This window comes from Uloborus diversus, unplaced genomic scaffold, assembly GCF_026930045.1.
Source record: "Uloborus diversus isolate 005 unplaced genomic scaffold, Udiv.v.3.1 scaffold_1056, whole genome shotgun sequence".
Lineage (NCBI taxonomy): Eukaryota > Metazoa > Arthropoda > Arachnida > Araneae > Uloboridae > Uloborus > Uloborus diversus.
The window spans coordinates 32,219-48,036 of record NW_026557717.1 but is presented as its reverse complement, the minus strand read 5'-3'; the positions used below and the strand labels follow the sequence as shown (position 1 = coordinate 48,036).

General features: G+C 32.6%; 1 protein-coding gene across 1 annotated transcript in view; it reads left to right on the top strand.

Moving 5' to 3' along the window:
• Positions 1-643: 643 nt before the first annotated feature.
• The window catches only part of LOC129232086 (zinc finger protein 678-like), a 34,374-nt gene continuing 19,199 nt past the window's right edge, over positions 644-15,818 (top strand). Inside the window, exon 1 of the mRNA XM_054866324.1 lies at positions 644-1,288. Coding sequence (XP_054722299.1) covers positions 644-1,288 — 645 coding nt within the window. The remainder of the gene's footprint in view (positions 1,289-15,818) is intronic.

Here is a 15,818-nt window from a genome sequence, read left to right as displayed (position 1 = left end):
TTTATTGCTCCCCTAAGGGGGCTTTGCGCCCCATAACGGGAAGAAAACTACCCTATGTGTTATTCTGATGCATAAGCTATATTATTGTAAAGTTTTATCAAAATCCGTTCAGTAGTTTTTGCGTGAAAGAGTAACAAACATCCATACATCCATACAGACAAACTTTCGCATATATAATAGTAGTAAGATATATATATATATATATATATATATATATATAAATATTCTACATTTAGACAGCGCAAATGCAGCTAAAGTGTTAAATGTATATTATATATATCTCTTGTTTTTGTTTCATACACTTGCTAGTGTGCCACTTACGAGTGAGACTTTAAATGATATATATATATATATATATATATATATATATATATATATATATATATATATATATATATATATATATATATATATATATATATATATATATATATATATATATTCTGTTCCTCATTAAAGTCATACTAATAATTCTATTGTATCTTTTCAGAACTTCATGATGACGATTTTAACAAGTACAATCTTAGACATTTTACCCTGTCAGTATGTACAGTCATCCGAAGAATTTGATTAAAACTAATCTATCTTTACTGAAATCCATAATCTTGAGAATTTTGTAAACACACTTTAAAGTTCTTCAAAAATGGCGCATTCTAATGAGATCCAAAACTTTATAAAACAGTATGCGTGTGATGATTGCCCAATGCTTTTTTCTGAAGCATCAGATCTGGCAGAGCATGCGAAAGTCCATGGGGATGATAAGCCTTGCTCTTGTCCATATTGTTTAAAAGCTTTTCCTAGAACTGCAGAATTGAAGATACATATGGGAGTCCATACTGGCGAAAAACCCTATTTGTGTGAACATTGTTTGAAGCCATTTTCAGAAGTTACAAGCTTGAAGAAGCATCTGAGAATTCACACTGGCGAAAAACCGTATTTATGTGAATATTGTTCAAAAGTATACTGCGAGGCTTCAAGCTTGAAGAAGCATCTGAGTGTACACAAAAAGCCGTATTTGTGTGAACATTGTTCGAAGATATTTTCCAACAACTCACAATTAAAAGAACATATGAGAGTCCATACTGGCGAAAACCCCTATTTGTGTGAACATTGTTTGAAGCCATTTTCAAAAGTTTCAAGCTTGAAGAAGCACCTGAGGATTCACACTGGCGAAAAACCTTATTCATGTGAATATTGTTTACAAACATTTAACGACTCTTCAACATTAAAGAAGCATCTAAGGGTGCACACTGGCGAAAAGCCGTATTTGTGTGAACATTGTTCCAAGGTATTTTCCCGCGCTTCACAGCTAAAAGAACACCTGAGAGTCCACACTGGCGAAAAACCCTATTCGTGTGTAACTTGTTTAAAGTCTTTTTCCACTACTTCAATTTTGAAGAATCATCTTCGAACCCATACTGGGGAAAAACCCTATTTGTGTGAACATTGTTCAAAAGCATTCGCCGATTCTTCTAACTTAAGGAATCATTTGCGAATCCATACTGGTGACAGACCATTTCCGTGCAAATACTGTCCGAGTCATAGACTAATAATAAGAGTAGACCGAGCTATGGCAACCCTTTTGCTGCTCATAAACCAAACCATGTGACTGGTGGATATCCTAGCAACAGCGGGCGTTGATCGAAGCAGACGATCAACGCGAGCGAGGAATAAAATAAATAGAATTGATGGAATACGGAAGAATGAGCTTTTATGAAATCCTATTTGTAAATTTGTTATTCTAAGTTGTAAATATTTTGTTAATATAGTGAGTTTTTCGTTTAGATGGTACTGTGCATTTTCTTTAGTCAATTTTTCAATAACTCTCTAAGCAATTAAAGATGCAAACGCCCAAAAAGAATCGGCAAACGGTAAGATTCTTACATACAATTTCAATTTAAGATACCGATTAGTACATTTTTGCGTTAACGCGAAACGTTTACGCCATTCCGTTCACGCCAACGCTGACGTAAGATTTCCAAATGAAATAAAAGTTACTGAAAACCGTGATCAAAAACTAATTACGAATGTCAAAATAATACATAACTAAAAGAAAAACAGTTCAATCTCTGCACATGGAAAAAAAAATATATATATATAATGAAAACACATTACGTCTTAAAATACATGTCGAGTGCCAAACTATAGATAATGTTGCCATCTAGCAACCATGCTGCCAAAGTTTTCGCCAAGCCTTTCCACTAGTCACGTGATGTATCCATGAACCAATTTTTTTCATCAGAAAGTCTGAGAAAGCTCGGTCTACTCTTATTATTAGTCTATGGTCCGAGTACATTTTCGAACCGTTCACATTTGAAAAAACATAATAAAACCCATACTGGCGAAAAGATGTGAGCTCTGTTCAAAGACATTTTCTCAAGCTTTAATTTTGGAGTCGCATATGAAAGTCCATAATGGCAAGAAATCCGTATCGTGCCAATGTTGTTTAAGAGTATTTTATCTTGCTTCAAATTTAAAATGCGAGTCAGTAAAATCAGAAAGTTTTTCAGAACTTATAAATTATGAAGAAACAATACCCACAAAAAGCAGTAATCAAGTAAGTACTGACTAAAGGCATTTTCCTAAGCTTCACCTTAATGAAGCATCTTGGATATTCTGTTAAGGCTCTCGTGCCATTTAAAAAAACGACAGAACCAACCAATCAAAGAAACATCTGAGTCTACATTGGTGAATCAGGATTTTTTCCTGAGAGTTCCTCAAAAACATTTTCTTTCATTTGAAACCTTGACTCACATCAAGATGGACCCCAGCTAAAAAAAATCTTCAGAAAATTTAAGCATATTTGGAACATGCTTTCTAAAGAAAATCTGCAGATTTTATCTGTAGATTTTTTGCGGAAAGCATGTTCCAAATATGCTCAAATTTTCTGCAAATTTTTTCTGCAGGTTTTGTGAAGAAAGCATGTTACAAATATACTTAAATATTCTGCAGAAAATCTGTAGATAAACTGCAAAAAATGTACACAGCAAATTAAAAATAGTAGATAACTATTAACAATTAACTAATAACAAATGAAATTAATGAATTAAAACTCCGAAAATGTTTTTAATTTTAAGTTTCGACATTTCTTTAATAAAAATGAGTAAATTCACTACAGAGTGGATCAACAAAAAAAATTGAATTTTGACATCTTGAACTCAAATTATGTATTTCGCAATCACGAGTGTGTGTATGTAGGCGTGTGTGTTTGTGTGTGTGGGGGGGGGGTATGCGTGTTTGTGTGCAGGGGGTATGTGTATGTGTGTGTAGGCATGTGTCTTTGTGTCTGTGTGCTGGCATAAGTGTGTGGGTAGTTGTGTATATGAATGTGTGTGTGTGGGAGGGGGGGTATGTGTATGTGTGTGTAGGCATATGTGTTTGCGTCTGTATGTATGCATGAAGTGTCTATATGTGTTTGTGTATGTGTTTGTGTACGCGTGTGTGTGTTGTTGTGTATGTATGCGCGTGTATGTAGGACATGGATGCAACCTGGAGACGTCATTCGCTATTGGAGCAGCATCGTGGGGGACCCGGTCGACGGTGATGGTGCGGAGGGTGGCGGTGGGAAAATAAAATCAAAGGACATCAAAACAGTCAATTGAGAACAATAAGCAATCGTGATTGCTCAAAAAAAACCTATTTGGGGTAATTTTACATTATAACATTTCGCCAATTTTTGCATTTGAAATAATTCCTGAAAGTCGATATTTCGGTTAAAAGAATTTTCTTGTAAATGTTGCTGAAAACCATTATCTGTACATCCAATCCTAAGAGTGCCTAGGAAAATTCATACACAGTAGAAACCGTGCTGATCATGTTAATTTTTTAAAGGCATTTTTAGTAGAACTCTAGTGAAGTCTATCTGCAATGACAGTAAGGGGAGGTGAGGCACATTGGTCTCCTTTCTACTATCATTTTTTATCTCATTAAAAAATTTAAAGAACTGTTCGATTTTCTACAGTAAGTTTCACTAAACACTTCTCAACACCACAGATTTTTTTGGAATTGTTGAATTGATAAACTTTTTTTATATAAATTTTTTAATGGAACCTTGTAAAGTGGACCAACATGCCCCATGGGTGGGGTACATTGGTCCACTTGGTGGGGCACGTTGGACTACATAACTCAAACAACATTTGTTATAATTTTAGTGATAAATACTATCAAACTTTGTGACTATATTCTCTTTTGTGTGTCGAGTGAAAAATATTAAGTTTAAAGATCAATATGATATATTAAATTGATAAATCATCTTTATTAAAAAAAAACAGCAATAAGCATTCTGCATTAGTACACAATTATTTTTTAACAGTTAAAAGAAAAGTAAATTATTGAATATTTATGAGACAATATTGATGTGAACTAAAGATGTGTAAAAATGATATCTGGGGATATAAAAGTGCTACTTCTATACAGCTTTGAAATTAACTTTTTTATTGGACTGGGTTTTGTAAGGATTAAGTCATATGTTACTTTTCTGCAAAGTTACATCAATATTTGCAAGGGAGGAAAAAAATTTTTTAAACGCTTTTATTAGCTTCACTAGTATGTTTGTGGGTAACTTTCCTCTGGACTAAGAGCTAGTGGCTTATTACTGTTAGTACCTTCCACAACTTTATGAGCATTCGTAACTGAGCGGTGTAAGGCGCTGCGTGCTTATTCCAAGCTCGAAATTCACCTTGCGAGATTAGTTCTGATCGTCTCACTAGATGGCGTTTTAGGGAAAATCGCAGTCTCGCAGAATGAATCTCGCAAGTTCCAATTCCAATCGCCAAAAGAAGGGGAAAAAGCGACTTTTCGCGCGTTTGCTTGCGAGCGAAATCTCGACTGCCCCAAAGCAGGTGAGATTATGCGATTTTTGTGATACAATTATGGGAGTTGGTTTTTCTGAAAGGTATTGACTCGGGGGGAAAGCGAATTTGGTTGTTGCCAATCCTGGAAATAGTTCAAGGAGCGGGGGGGGGGGCGAAAAATGCACGGGGGGGGGGCGGGAGTAAGTTTTCTGACAGGTATTTATTTGCAGGAGGATAACAAATTAGGAATTAGGATTTTGCCGACGCCGAAAATGGTGCAGGTGGCAAGGGGGGGGGGGGGTCATAACTGTGCCGGGGGGAGTAGTTTTCTGTCCCATTTTCGTGACGCAAAAACGGGAGTTAGTTTTTTTGAAGGGTATTTGCACGAGGAAATCGAATTAGGATGTGGCCAACCCTAAAAATGGTGCAGGCTGCAGAGGAGGGGGGGGGGGGGTATAACTGCAAACATAAAATATGTATATATGCAACATTTCTAGCTTTACAACAAGTTTTCAAAGCTTAAAAGGCTTAAACCAACTAATAACAACATTATAATGCACAAACATCCGAATTAAATTGCAGACTCGTGTTTCGGAGATATTAAGAGCTCCTTTTTCAATGTAAAAGAAGTGAGTTTATGAATAAAAATGAATTCTCGGCTAAGGTTGATTATTTCCATTGATTTCATTTTCTTTTAACCAAATCCATCACTTAGGAAATAAGATGGGGGGGGGGAAGGATCGGGGGTCCCCTATTTTCGAGAGATAATGCATTTGAAAAAATTAAGGGGCTATAAATTTCCTATGCCGTCTTATTATTTTTTTTTGACAGCTCGACGGCCAGCACAAATGCGTCTAGGGCAAATTATATAAAAAGCGTTCATAATTTTATTTATTTTCTATACATTCTCCCACTTAAAATTTAGTTATAACACAAAAGTACTAGTAATTGTTCCTGAAAATTGTATGAATTTCATGTTTACACAGAATATTACAATCCCCTGTTTTTGCGTTTTTAGGGGGGGGGAAGGATGACACCACAAATTACTGCCCCCCCCCCGGATGTGACCCATGCTAGGCACGCCACTGACGAAGGTTTTTTTTTTTGCGTTCTTTTGTTGTAAAATGACCTTCCCCTTTTTCCCCTAAATTTTTTAAAATACCCACTGTTATTTCAAAAGAGGGTGTAGAGTTCTTTTCATAAGATTTCAATTGAATTCAATTTGTAAGAAAATGTATTTTTCTTCATTGAAATTTGATATTGATTAACGAATTACAAAACAGTACCGAGGCTGGTAATTCTGGGGAATTGATTCCAAAATTTGATTTTCCATTTCGCTGACATCAAAATTAGCAATATTGTACAAATACTGTATTTGATTATACTGTAAGCATTTGTAAATTGGCTGCTGTATAATATGATGCATTTGAAAGAAAAGAGAATACATCAAAACGCTCCTTTTCATTTCTTCTTCAATTTAGAATCTTTCCCTTTGATTGAACTTACTTTAAAGTTCTTTATCAGCTGAAGTGAAACTATGATTAAAAAAATTATTTCCTTTGCCAATATTTTTCAATTTATTTACAGAAGCGAAGTTTTTATTTATTTTAAACTGCTCTTGTAACCAAGATTGCTGGTTTAACTTTTTAATCTTGAAAATAAAGATGGAATTATGTAATCATATGTAAAAGTTGTTTGTTTTAAAAAAAGAAATTTAGAAAAGTACTTTTTTGAAGAACAATTGAAAAGCAACACTTAGAAGAAATTGGATCTTGAAAACAGGAATAATGAAGAAATAAAATTTTTTATTTAGCATATACTTATTAAATTATGACTTTTAAAGATAAGAGAGAAAAAACTCTGAAATATGTCTTCGAAACTGAGATTGTTGTTATAATTACAACTGACAGGGGGGAAGGGAGGGTATCCCCAACAGTCTTGGTTTTTACATAACCAATCATAATATGGAAGATTATATACTCTGTTATGGTTTGCTCTCATCCCCAAAAGCTCAATTAGCCCAACAAGTCTTTTACATTTTACATGGGGTGCCCCCCCCCCCAAGAGCAAGGGCCCCCCAAATATCACGAAGACTCCCCTCTCCAAAAGCAAGAGCCCCCAAAATGAAAAAACACCCCTAAAAATTTCAATTTTGCAGTCAGCGAAATGACTTAACCCCCCTCCTCCTTGGTGCGCACACCCCTGCATTTTAGTCTTTTATATATTCAATTTGAATGGCAGGTTTTTTCATGAAGACTTTTGGGTGCATCTAAACCTTTCGCACTCTGCACTTCATTAAACACGACAGATGGGCACTTCATTTAACAGATGGGCGAGTTCGACCCATTTTTTCTTTTTATCCTCTTTCGTGAATTCCTATGAGAATTTATTCTTATGGACGCTTGGATTTTCTTAAAGAAAATCTAAGATGATTTAAATGTGATTCTTCGTCACACAAAATGGAGCACTGGGCACCCCACTCTTGTCTGACAAATGTTAAAACGTAGTACAAATATATGCTTAAGTTCAGCTTTGAAGTTACATTTTTAAGTTATTAACAATTTGTAACTTCATTCTTTCATTGTTTTTGGCAGCAATTAAAAAGTGGAAGCATTTTAACTTTGTAATTACTATTATTTTTCATTGTTTCTGGAAACAATTAAAGACCAGAATAATAGCAAAACAAAATTTTCCCAGTAAAATCAACGATGTTGCTGTATCGGTACTGTATGCACGAACGAAAATACTGATTTTTAAAAGTAAAATCACAATTAGCTATGGCATGCAAAAATCGAATGAGCTATGAAAAGAACATTTACAGAAATGAAATACAATACAGAACGGCAAATTTCATCCACTCTTTATTTTTATTCATGTCAAAAATCATTCATTGTTTGATTGACTTTATTTTTTGTGGCTAAAGAAATTCTTGGCTTTGAAAACGATAAGAGGCAACTAGAGTCCCTATATGAAAACGTAGTTTTCAGAGTTGCGACAACGCGGCATCATTTTCCTATTGGTCGAAGACCGCCTGAGGCAGTGTTTCTTCTTCTCCCGTAGGATTAACATGGAGCGTATGACAGTGCTGTGGAAAAACCCAGAATCTGGAAAATTAAAGGTGAGTCCAAGATTTTAATGCTCATATTACTGTTCTACAATGTTCAAATTATACGTGTGTACCCAGACAGCACAGACCTTCCAATTTTCGTTGTTATGTCGTTGAACTGGTGCAAAACTCATGACATATCACAAACGGATATCGACGCGATGTCGATTTCCGCACGTAGTTGGGCTTTTCCAAATATGGTTGACAAAAGTACGAAATTGGCACAGGTTTCAAAATAAATCCAAAATATGTTTGAAAGTTTACATTTATAGTATATAGCGTATCTCTAATTTTTGTAATCATTTTGACGAGTTTTTACATGCCTGAAAACTGTTTAATCTGCTCATGCGCAACAATTTCAGTTTAGAAAAATGGCTATTTACTGACTGTAGTATGTTTCCACGTTGTTAGTTGTCGAGTTGTGTATTGTTGCGAGCGTGAGTGTGTAAAAGAATTAGCGATTTCTTGTATTAACGTGAAGTAAGTAATTGCCTGCTTTTTAAGTTTTTTAAAATTATATTTTCTAAATTCAAGAAACAATGTTCTGATCGTAGAAACGACGTAGAGATAGCTCTGAATTAAAAGTTCTCATGTTATTACTATTATTATTTTGTTTGTTTGTTCAGATTGTTGCTGGAATAAAATTTGTGAATTGTGCATACAAAAGAAATGGTTGATTGTCTACTTAAATATGAACACAAAATAGGTTATCAATGATTCATAAATTACTTACATGTTTCTTGGAAGTCTTAAATCTTTAAAATTACTTTTTTAAAACGCTAGAAATAGTTATTTTCTTAAATTAGTTAAATAAAATATACATATTTATTTATATTTGAAATTAATTTAAAAATTATTTCATTTTCTTGTCTTTCTTAATTATTTTATTGAGTTATATTAAAAAATTTAAATTTCATTCAAATGATTTTTTAAAAAATCTTAAGTATATTTTAAAAATTTTGAGGGTAAAAAAGATTTTAAGACTTTCAAAAAGTGTGCAAACAGGCTATAAATTATTGGTAACTTACCAAGATGCAATTTATGTAGATATTTCGTGACACAAACACATGAGAAAATCGTTGATAAATCATCTGAAACAGGTTGTTAGTTCATCTAATATTGGTAGATAAATCTATTTAACCTCTAAAATCCGTTGAAAACTCCTCCAGAGAACAATATAACCAAAATAGAAATATCGTTGATATTTTGTAAGCATCCAAAAAACGTTGATAATTGCTCCCAAAAATGTTGAAAGTCATATCATATCTACAGCGATTTCACGTAAAATCGATGTGCTGGGCGGACATTTTGCTGTTTTATCAACCAGTTCTCTACGAATTTAAGAGGATTTCGGTACATGTGATCACGTTGATGTTACATTACTTCTACGATTTTGGGACGATTTGTGCTGTTTGGGTAGCTTTACTTGAGTGAGTCCATTCCTATTTCTTTAACTATCGCGTAATTATATCAAGAACATGTGTTCCGGTGTGCTAAAATTCCATTCTGATACACTATTTGGGTCTTTTGTAGTTAGTTTTCCTGTTAAATCAATTATTCCAATCACAACGTTATTGAAAAACAACACTTTAAGACAAGGCAAAAGTTTAAATTGTGTAAATTAAATTTTTTTAACGATAGATCTCTGTATTCGGTTTGGCGCGATCAATTTCGTGCTTGGCGACGAGTGGAAGTAAACAAAACATTTCGCACTTGTGATGCGAGGAGATCTTAACTTGTGATTTGTATTATAAATGCTGTATGTTGCAGAAATTTTTATTTTAAATGAATGTGACTTGATATTAAAACCCATTTTAACTTATGTTTTAATGTTAAGATTTTTATTTTTCCTGATCATTTCTTCGACAATAATTGACTTATGTATCGTTTTTAATGTTCCTTCAAGCTATTAAACTCCAAGTCAAATCTTCTCTTTATGCAACGTAAGTATTTACAGTGTCAAATTTTTGTTTTTTGAAAGGAGATGCTGAGGAAATAAAATGCTTATAAATTATAGAACTTTCAATGCTAGCTGGCAGTATTTTTTAATACCATTTAGATTTAAGGAAAAACGATTTGTTATGATTTTCTGCCAAATATTTATTACACCGACCTATATAACGCAATTCTCTATGAACCACCGCACAACTTTTCAGAAGTAAACAATAGGTTTTAAAGTTTAAAAAATCCCTCTGTTTTGCTTTGTACACATAAAAATTGTTAGGTAAATTAAATTTTGAAACAGTTTTTCATCTTCCCATCATAATTCAAAGCATTTAAATGTAAGCTATTATTCACAGTAAAAAGAAAATACCAGATGGCTCTTGAAAATGCAGCTGTTATTCAAACCATGAAGCTGCAAGAAATGCAAGATAATTCACTTTCTTTTGATTGTGAAACATATTTATTTGTGAATAACTAATTCTATAATTAGTGCTTTACTACTCATTGCAGATAAACACCCATTCTGAAATGCTAATATAGATATATTCTGAATATTAGTTCCAAAATTTGTGAAACGACCCATATAACGCCAAAACCTGTATAATGCAAAAGCTTTGGTCCCAAGGTGTGCGTTATAATGGTCTACTGTAGTTGAAATTTGTAAAAGAAATGTCAATTCGATTATGAAATTAATGTAACCACATGAATTTGCCAAAGCGTTTGAGGTGGATATGAAGTACAACACTTGCTTGACACACGGTACAGTTTTTATAAATTTTTTAGGTTGAGCGAGCCAATTTAAAATGTACTATTTTATTAAAAATTTAATGAACTGTAGGTATTTTTTTTTTTTTTTTTTTTGGTAATTTACTCTTTTTTTTATTCAACAAGCATGTCAGTCGCTGTGTGTTCCATCATAAACAGAAAACTGAGATGTTCTAAGTTCATTTAAAGTAGTGTGTTGGTACTTTTTATTATGCTCTAATTAGGGTTTACTAATTTTTAGGTTGCCTAGTTATTTCCTTTATATGCTACTCTTTCTTTATCACCTGAAGAATAAAGTGCATGCTATCACCCCACTTCAGGTTAGTAAAAATTTCTCTTTTTATTGAGAAAATGATTTTTAATAATTATGGCCATGATTGATACATAATTAAGTTTTCACAAGTGTTGAATTACCTTTGAGATCAGGACCGTTATCATGGGTTTTTGAGATTGTAAAAGTCCTCCCAGCCACAACTCTTGTTTGTCAGAAATTAGGTACATTTAAAGTTTTGCGGGTTGAAATATCAATACTTTTATGATAAAATGCTGAATCAAAGATTTTTTTCAGTGAAACTTTTTATGCGAGGGCTTTGAAGTTATGATCCAACCTTTTTGTGTGACGAAAAGTGGTGGGGATAAGCAATGTCGGTTAGAAGGAAAGCAGTGGCTTGCTTGCCTTCAGGTATTGGAGAAAAGTGAGACATTACACTCTTCTCGCTTCCTTTCTCATTCTGTATGGTTGCATGTACTGCGTTCAGGCAGCGCGGAGATCAATATGTACATTTGTAATTACTTACTTTAGTTATCGTAAACAGATCATTTCTGTTCTTAAGAAGGAAGAAGATGATCATTATCAGTGGACACATGTATATAATTTTATGTAAAAATATGAATAAGAAACACAATCTATTTGATCAAAAGTGTTTGATGAATAGTTAAAATGTTTCAAGTCTATCGTGTGTCATTATGACACAACCTGTTTCTTGGAATCAAACTTTAGAAGAATTCTACCCTTCTAGATCAGCAGAAAAATAAAGTACATGAAGCTCTCACCTCACATCAAAATTTCGATATTTGGCGGGAAAATGATTTTTAAATAATCCGATCTCGATTAATGTGGAGTTAAATTTTAACTAGTGTGGAATTGCATTTTAAACTAAAGGCTGTCATCCAAGGGTTTTGAGATTATCTATAAAGATCAAGGTTCGAAAATATCCGATATTTTGATATACAGTCGAGTCCCGACTTACGCGAGGGATGCGTTCCAAGACCCCTCGCGTAAGTCGAAATTTCGCATTGTGGAAAAAGGTATGTGTAAAAACTTTTATAAACATAACCAATCATTTTAGACACGTGTAAACACAACCTTAAACAGTTAAAAACCTTTTCCTAACCATACCTTACTGTTTCTTACATAAAGAACTGAATTTTTATTTGTATTTAAAAAAAAGCCGTTTTATTCAACATAAAATGCTATGATGCACAAAAACAATGATCAATGGGAAAGAAAAACATAAAATAAACCAGTACTGTATGTACGGCATGTAGTAAAGAGAACAAATGCCCTATAGTTGTACTGTACAGTTGATTCAGTAATGATATTTGTAACTTGAAAAAGTGAAAATGATGATTTATACTGCAGTTATTCTAATATATTTTTAAATACAGTTGCTTCATTGGTTCTTTTATAAAGGTTCCATCTATGGCATTATCCCTCTTCCTGGTTTCTTTAATTTACAATAAAAAACAGCTTTCATTTTCATAATTTTTGCATTTTGCTTGGATACTATTACTCGGTGAACTTTTATGGATTTCCTTTTCTTGACTTTTAATTGTACGAATGGAAGATTCACTCATACCGTCATACCTAATTGTTGTGCTACCCTTCGAAGCATTTTTTTGGTTCAGCTTCAGCTTTTCAAGAAGCTTTACCTTTTCTTTAATTGTCAGACACGTTCTCTTTTTCTTTCTATCTTCACCAACTTTAGATAAAGCAGCACTCCTAGGTGTTGTTATATTTCGTTAACTTTCGCATTTAGAATGAAAAAAAAAAATAATGGAAAATGAGAAGTAGTTATTTATATAAGCGATAAAAGACTAGTACAGTGTGGGTACTTCTGCTCTCAGTGATTCTGAAGGGATGAAGGTCCGTTCACGAAAACAACTTACACATTGCGATTCCTTTCCGAAAATTTTCATGTTGCGGGTGAGGAATTCGCTCTAGCTCAAAAATTCTTTACTGTTGAAAAAATCGCGTTATAGCCATTTCGCGTAAGTCGGATCGCTTTGTAGCGGGAGTCGACTGTATATTGGATATTTTAAAATTTATCCGATGTTTTCAACCAATGCAAAATAAAGTGTTTAGTAACTGCTTCCTTAAATCAGTGTTATTTATTTTCTTATATTATTATTATAATGCATCAACTTTAAAAGTAATTTTTCTTTCCTTATTTATATTCATTTATTACATGTTCATGATTTTGCCTCACCCACTCAAAAAGTAGTTCAATTGCATCCGAGTTCATTTCAGCCACTCATAAAAATAAATATATAAATAAATAAATGTTCAATTTATCAGAGCTTATCTTAATTTGTTGAAGTCTTTAGAAAATCAATACTTTTGTCAGGAAATAGAACATTGAAATAAAGGGGAATTCAAATGCTCTAAAACGGTGGTGCCAAACATACGGCTTTCAAAACTGATTCATGTGGCCAGCTGAAATATCAGGTATAGATAAATGAATTTACAAAAAAATGTGACTTTATTTTAATGAATTTAAATTCAAGCATCAGTATATTGCATTCTCTATATTTTTACTTCACTTAAATTTATATATTAAAAACAAACAAAAACAGTTTATAATTAATTTCTTTAGTATGCACTCAAATTTTGTCAATCACAATCACAAGTAAGCACTTTGATGAGGTAGTAGCATTTATGTAAAAGTTTAAGACAGGAGTTCAATTTTTTTTTTCCGCAATCTTGACTTAAACCATTAAAAAAATTAATTCATAGTTTTCTGAAAAGTACTCAGGACTGCTGAAGTAACTTTCTGGAATAAAATTTGTTCAATATAACTGTACCATGTGATTTCATTATAGGATTTGCAGGACCATAGGAGCTATTTGTTGGTCAAAAAATAAAATAAAAAATATTAATATTATTCAAATAATTGGAACCCGTACAACATGCCCTACTGTCCAACGTGCCCCACCTCCCCCTACAATTTTGTTGTAGATATTCCTAAGTGAGGTGCAGAAAAAACAAGCAAGTTTTCTCATGGTTCCTAAAAAATTTAGAATCACGAACGTTCATTACTTATTTTAGTCATCATAAACTGATGATTTCTCTTCTTAAGAGCAAAGATGATGCACAGTAACAAACATGTACATAATTTTATGTACATAATTTAATGAAAAACAATCTATGCTAGTCAAAAGAGATTGATGAATTAGGTAAAATATTCCCCTGTAATATGTGTTTTACTTTTTCAAGTGTTTTTAAAACACACCCTGTTATTTGAAATTAAATTTTACAACACACTTAATGCAAAGTAGTTGAAATACAGCTCTATTTCAATTAGAGTGTGTTTATTTATTTTCCATTTATAGTTTTATGAACTAGTTTAAAAAAAAAACATTCCTGCCAATTGTGTTCAGCCGTATTGATGATTTAGCACATTTGAAGAGTTTGACTTCTGCTTTTAAATTTATTTGCGCTTAATGTTTTTTAAGTTTTTTCCAGATATTCTGCAACTTGAAGAAAGCTCAACTACTTGCTGAAGTATTTCCCTGATGCAGATGTTCTAGAAAACTCATGATAGTATTGTACTGTTCGCTTAAAGAATTGTATAATAGAATGATCTCCAATATTTAGTTTACAAGGATGTCCAGAAAACATTTTCCAAGTTTTCTTAGCTTGATAGCTTTATCAAAACTAATGAAGTTGTTTAAAAAAATAATAAACTTCCATACATAATATGCCATTCATGTTTGTTATGCTTCTTATTATGCTGATGACTTCAGGAAATTTGTTGCCGAAATGGTCTTTGGACTTTCAACAATGACATACAAACCAACAAAAATTCTGTGTTTAAATGCTAAATAGTGTAATTAAATGAAATTTTGATCTTCTTCATACAAACAGTGCTGTATTTCTGATTTGTCACGCTTATTATCATATTTATTATCATTCATTTGTATATTAATATTGAAATGTAAAGAGGTAAAACAAACAATAATTTTGCAACAGAAATTGAGAAATAGCTGGAATTCTGTTTTGATTCTCTAAATTTAGAGTTTTGAATTTTGTTTTGTAAAACAAATGCTTTAAGGTTTATGCTTGTTTGTCATGTAAAAATATTGTTTTCAATTTAGATTTTTAATAATTTTTTCGGTATTCAATGCAAGGCTAAAAAATTTAGGTATACATAAAATTATGAAAGATATATTTAGGTTCGTTTATTTCAGCATTAAATGAACAGTTCATTGATGCTTATTCTCTTAGTGTAGTTATCCAGAAATCCCCCCCCCCCTCAGGAAGAGATTTTTCTCCCCACTTAAACTACAGGACAGGATTTGAATAACTGCAAATAACTCCAATTTTGGAAGGGATAGGTAGCAACTGTTATCTTAGTCCACTTCCGACTGTCAATGCACCTTCTCTGTTTCTGACTAAATTCTGGAAGCATTTTTCAGGATGCTGGAATATAGGTCATGTTCATCCATCCATGATACAGGGTAATGAATGAAATTGCAATCTATGAAAAAATCTGAACAAAAAATTCAATTTATTTCAATCAAGGGTTCCCCCCCCACACACACACACACAAACATTCACTTCACAAATAGTGTAAAAGAAAATAAATTACAAGCATCAGTATATTTTGCCCTGTCTAATCGAAACTCCCTAATTGAGTAAATGGGAGTAAAGCCTATAACAAAATTTATTTTCTTTATGCTTATAAGTGACTGAAATTTTTGATTAAACTTGTGTTTTGTCCATAGTTATTAGTTTTAGGAAATGATACTTTGGAGTAAAGAATTTTAAAAAAATTGATAATAATAACCACATTTTGAACATGTGAATATTTTAAAGTTACGTTGCATTTCAGAAAACACAAAGATTAATCTTTGCTTATTTTGTTACTTAAGCAGTTATTGACAATAATAGTTTGCCCCAAAATCTATAAAAACTACAAATTCTGTTT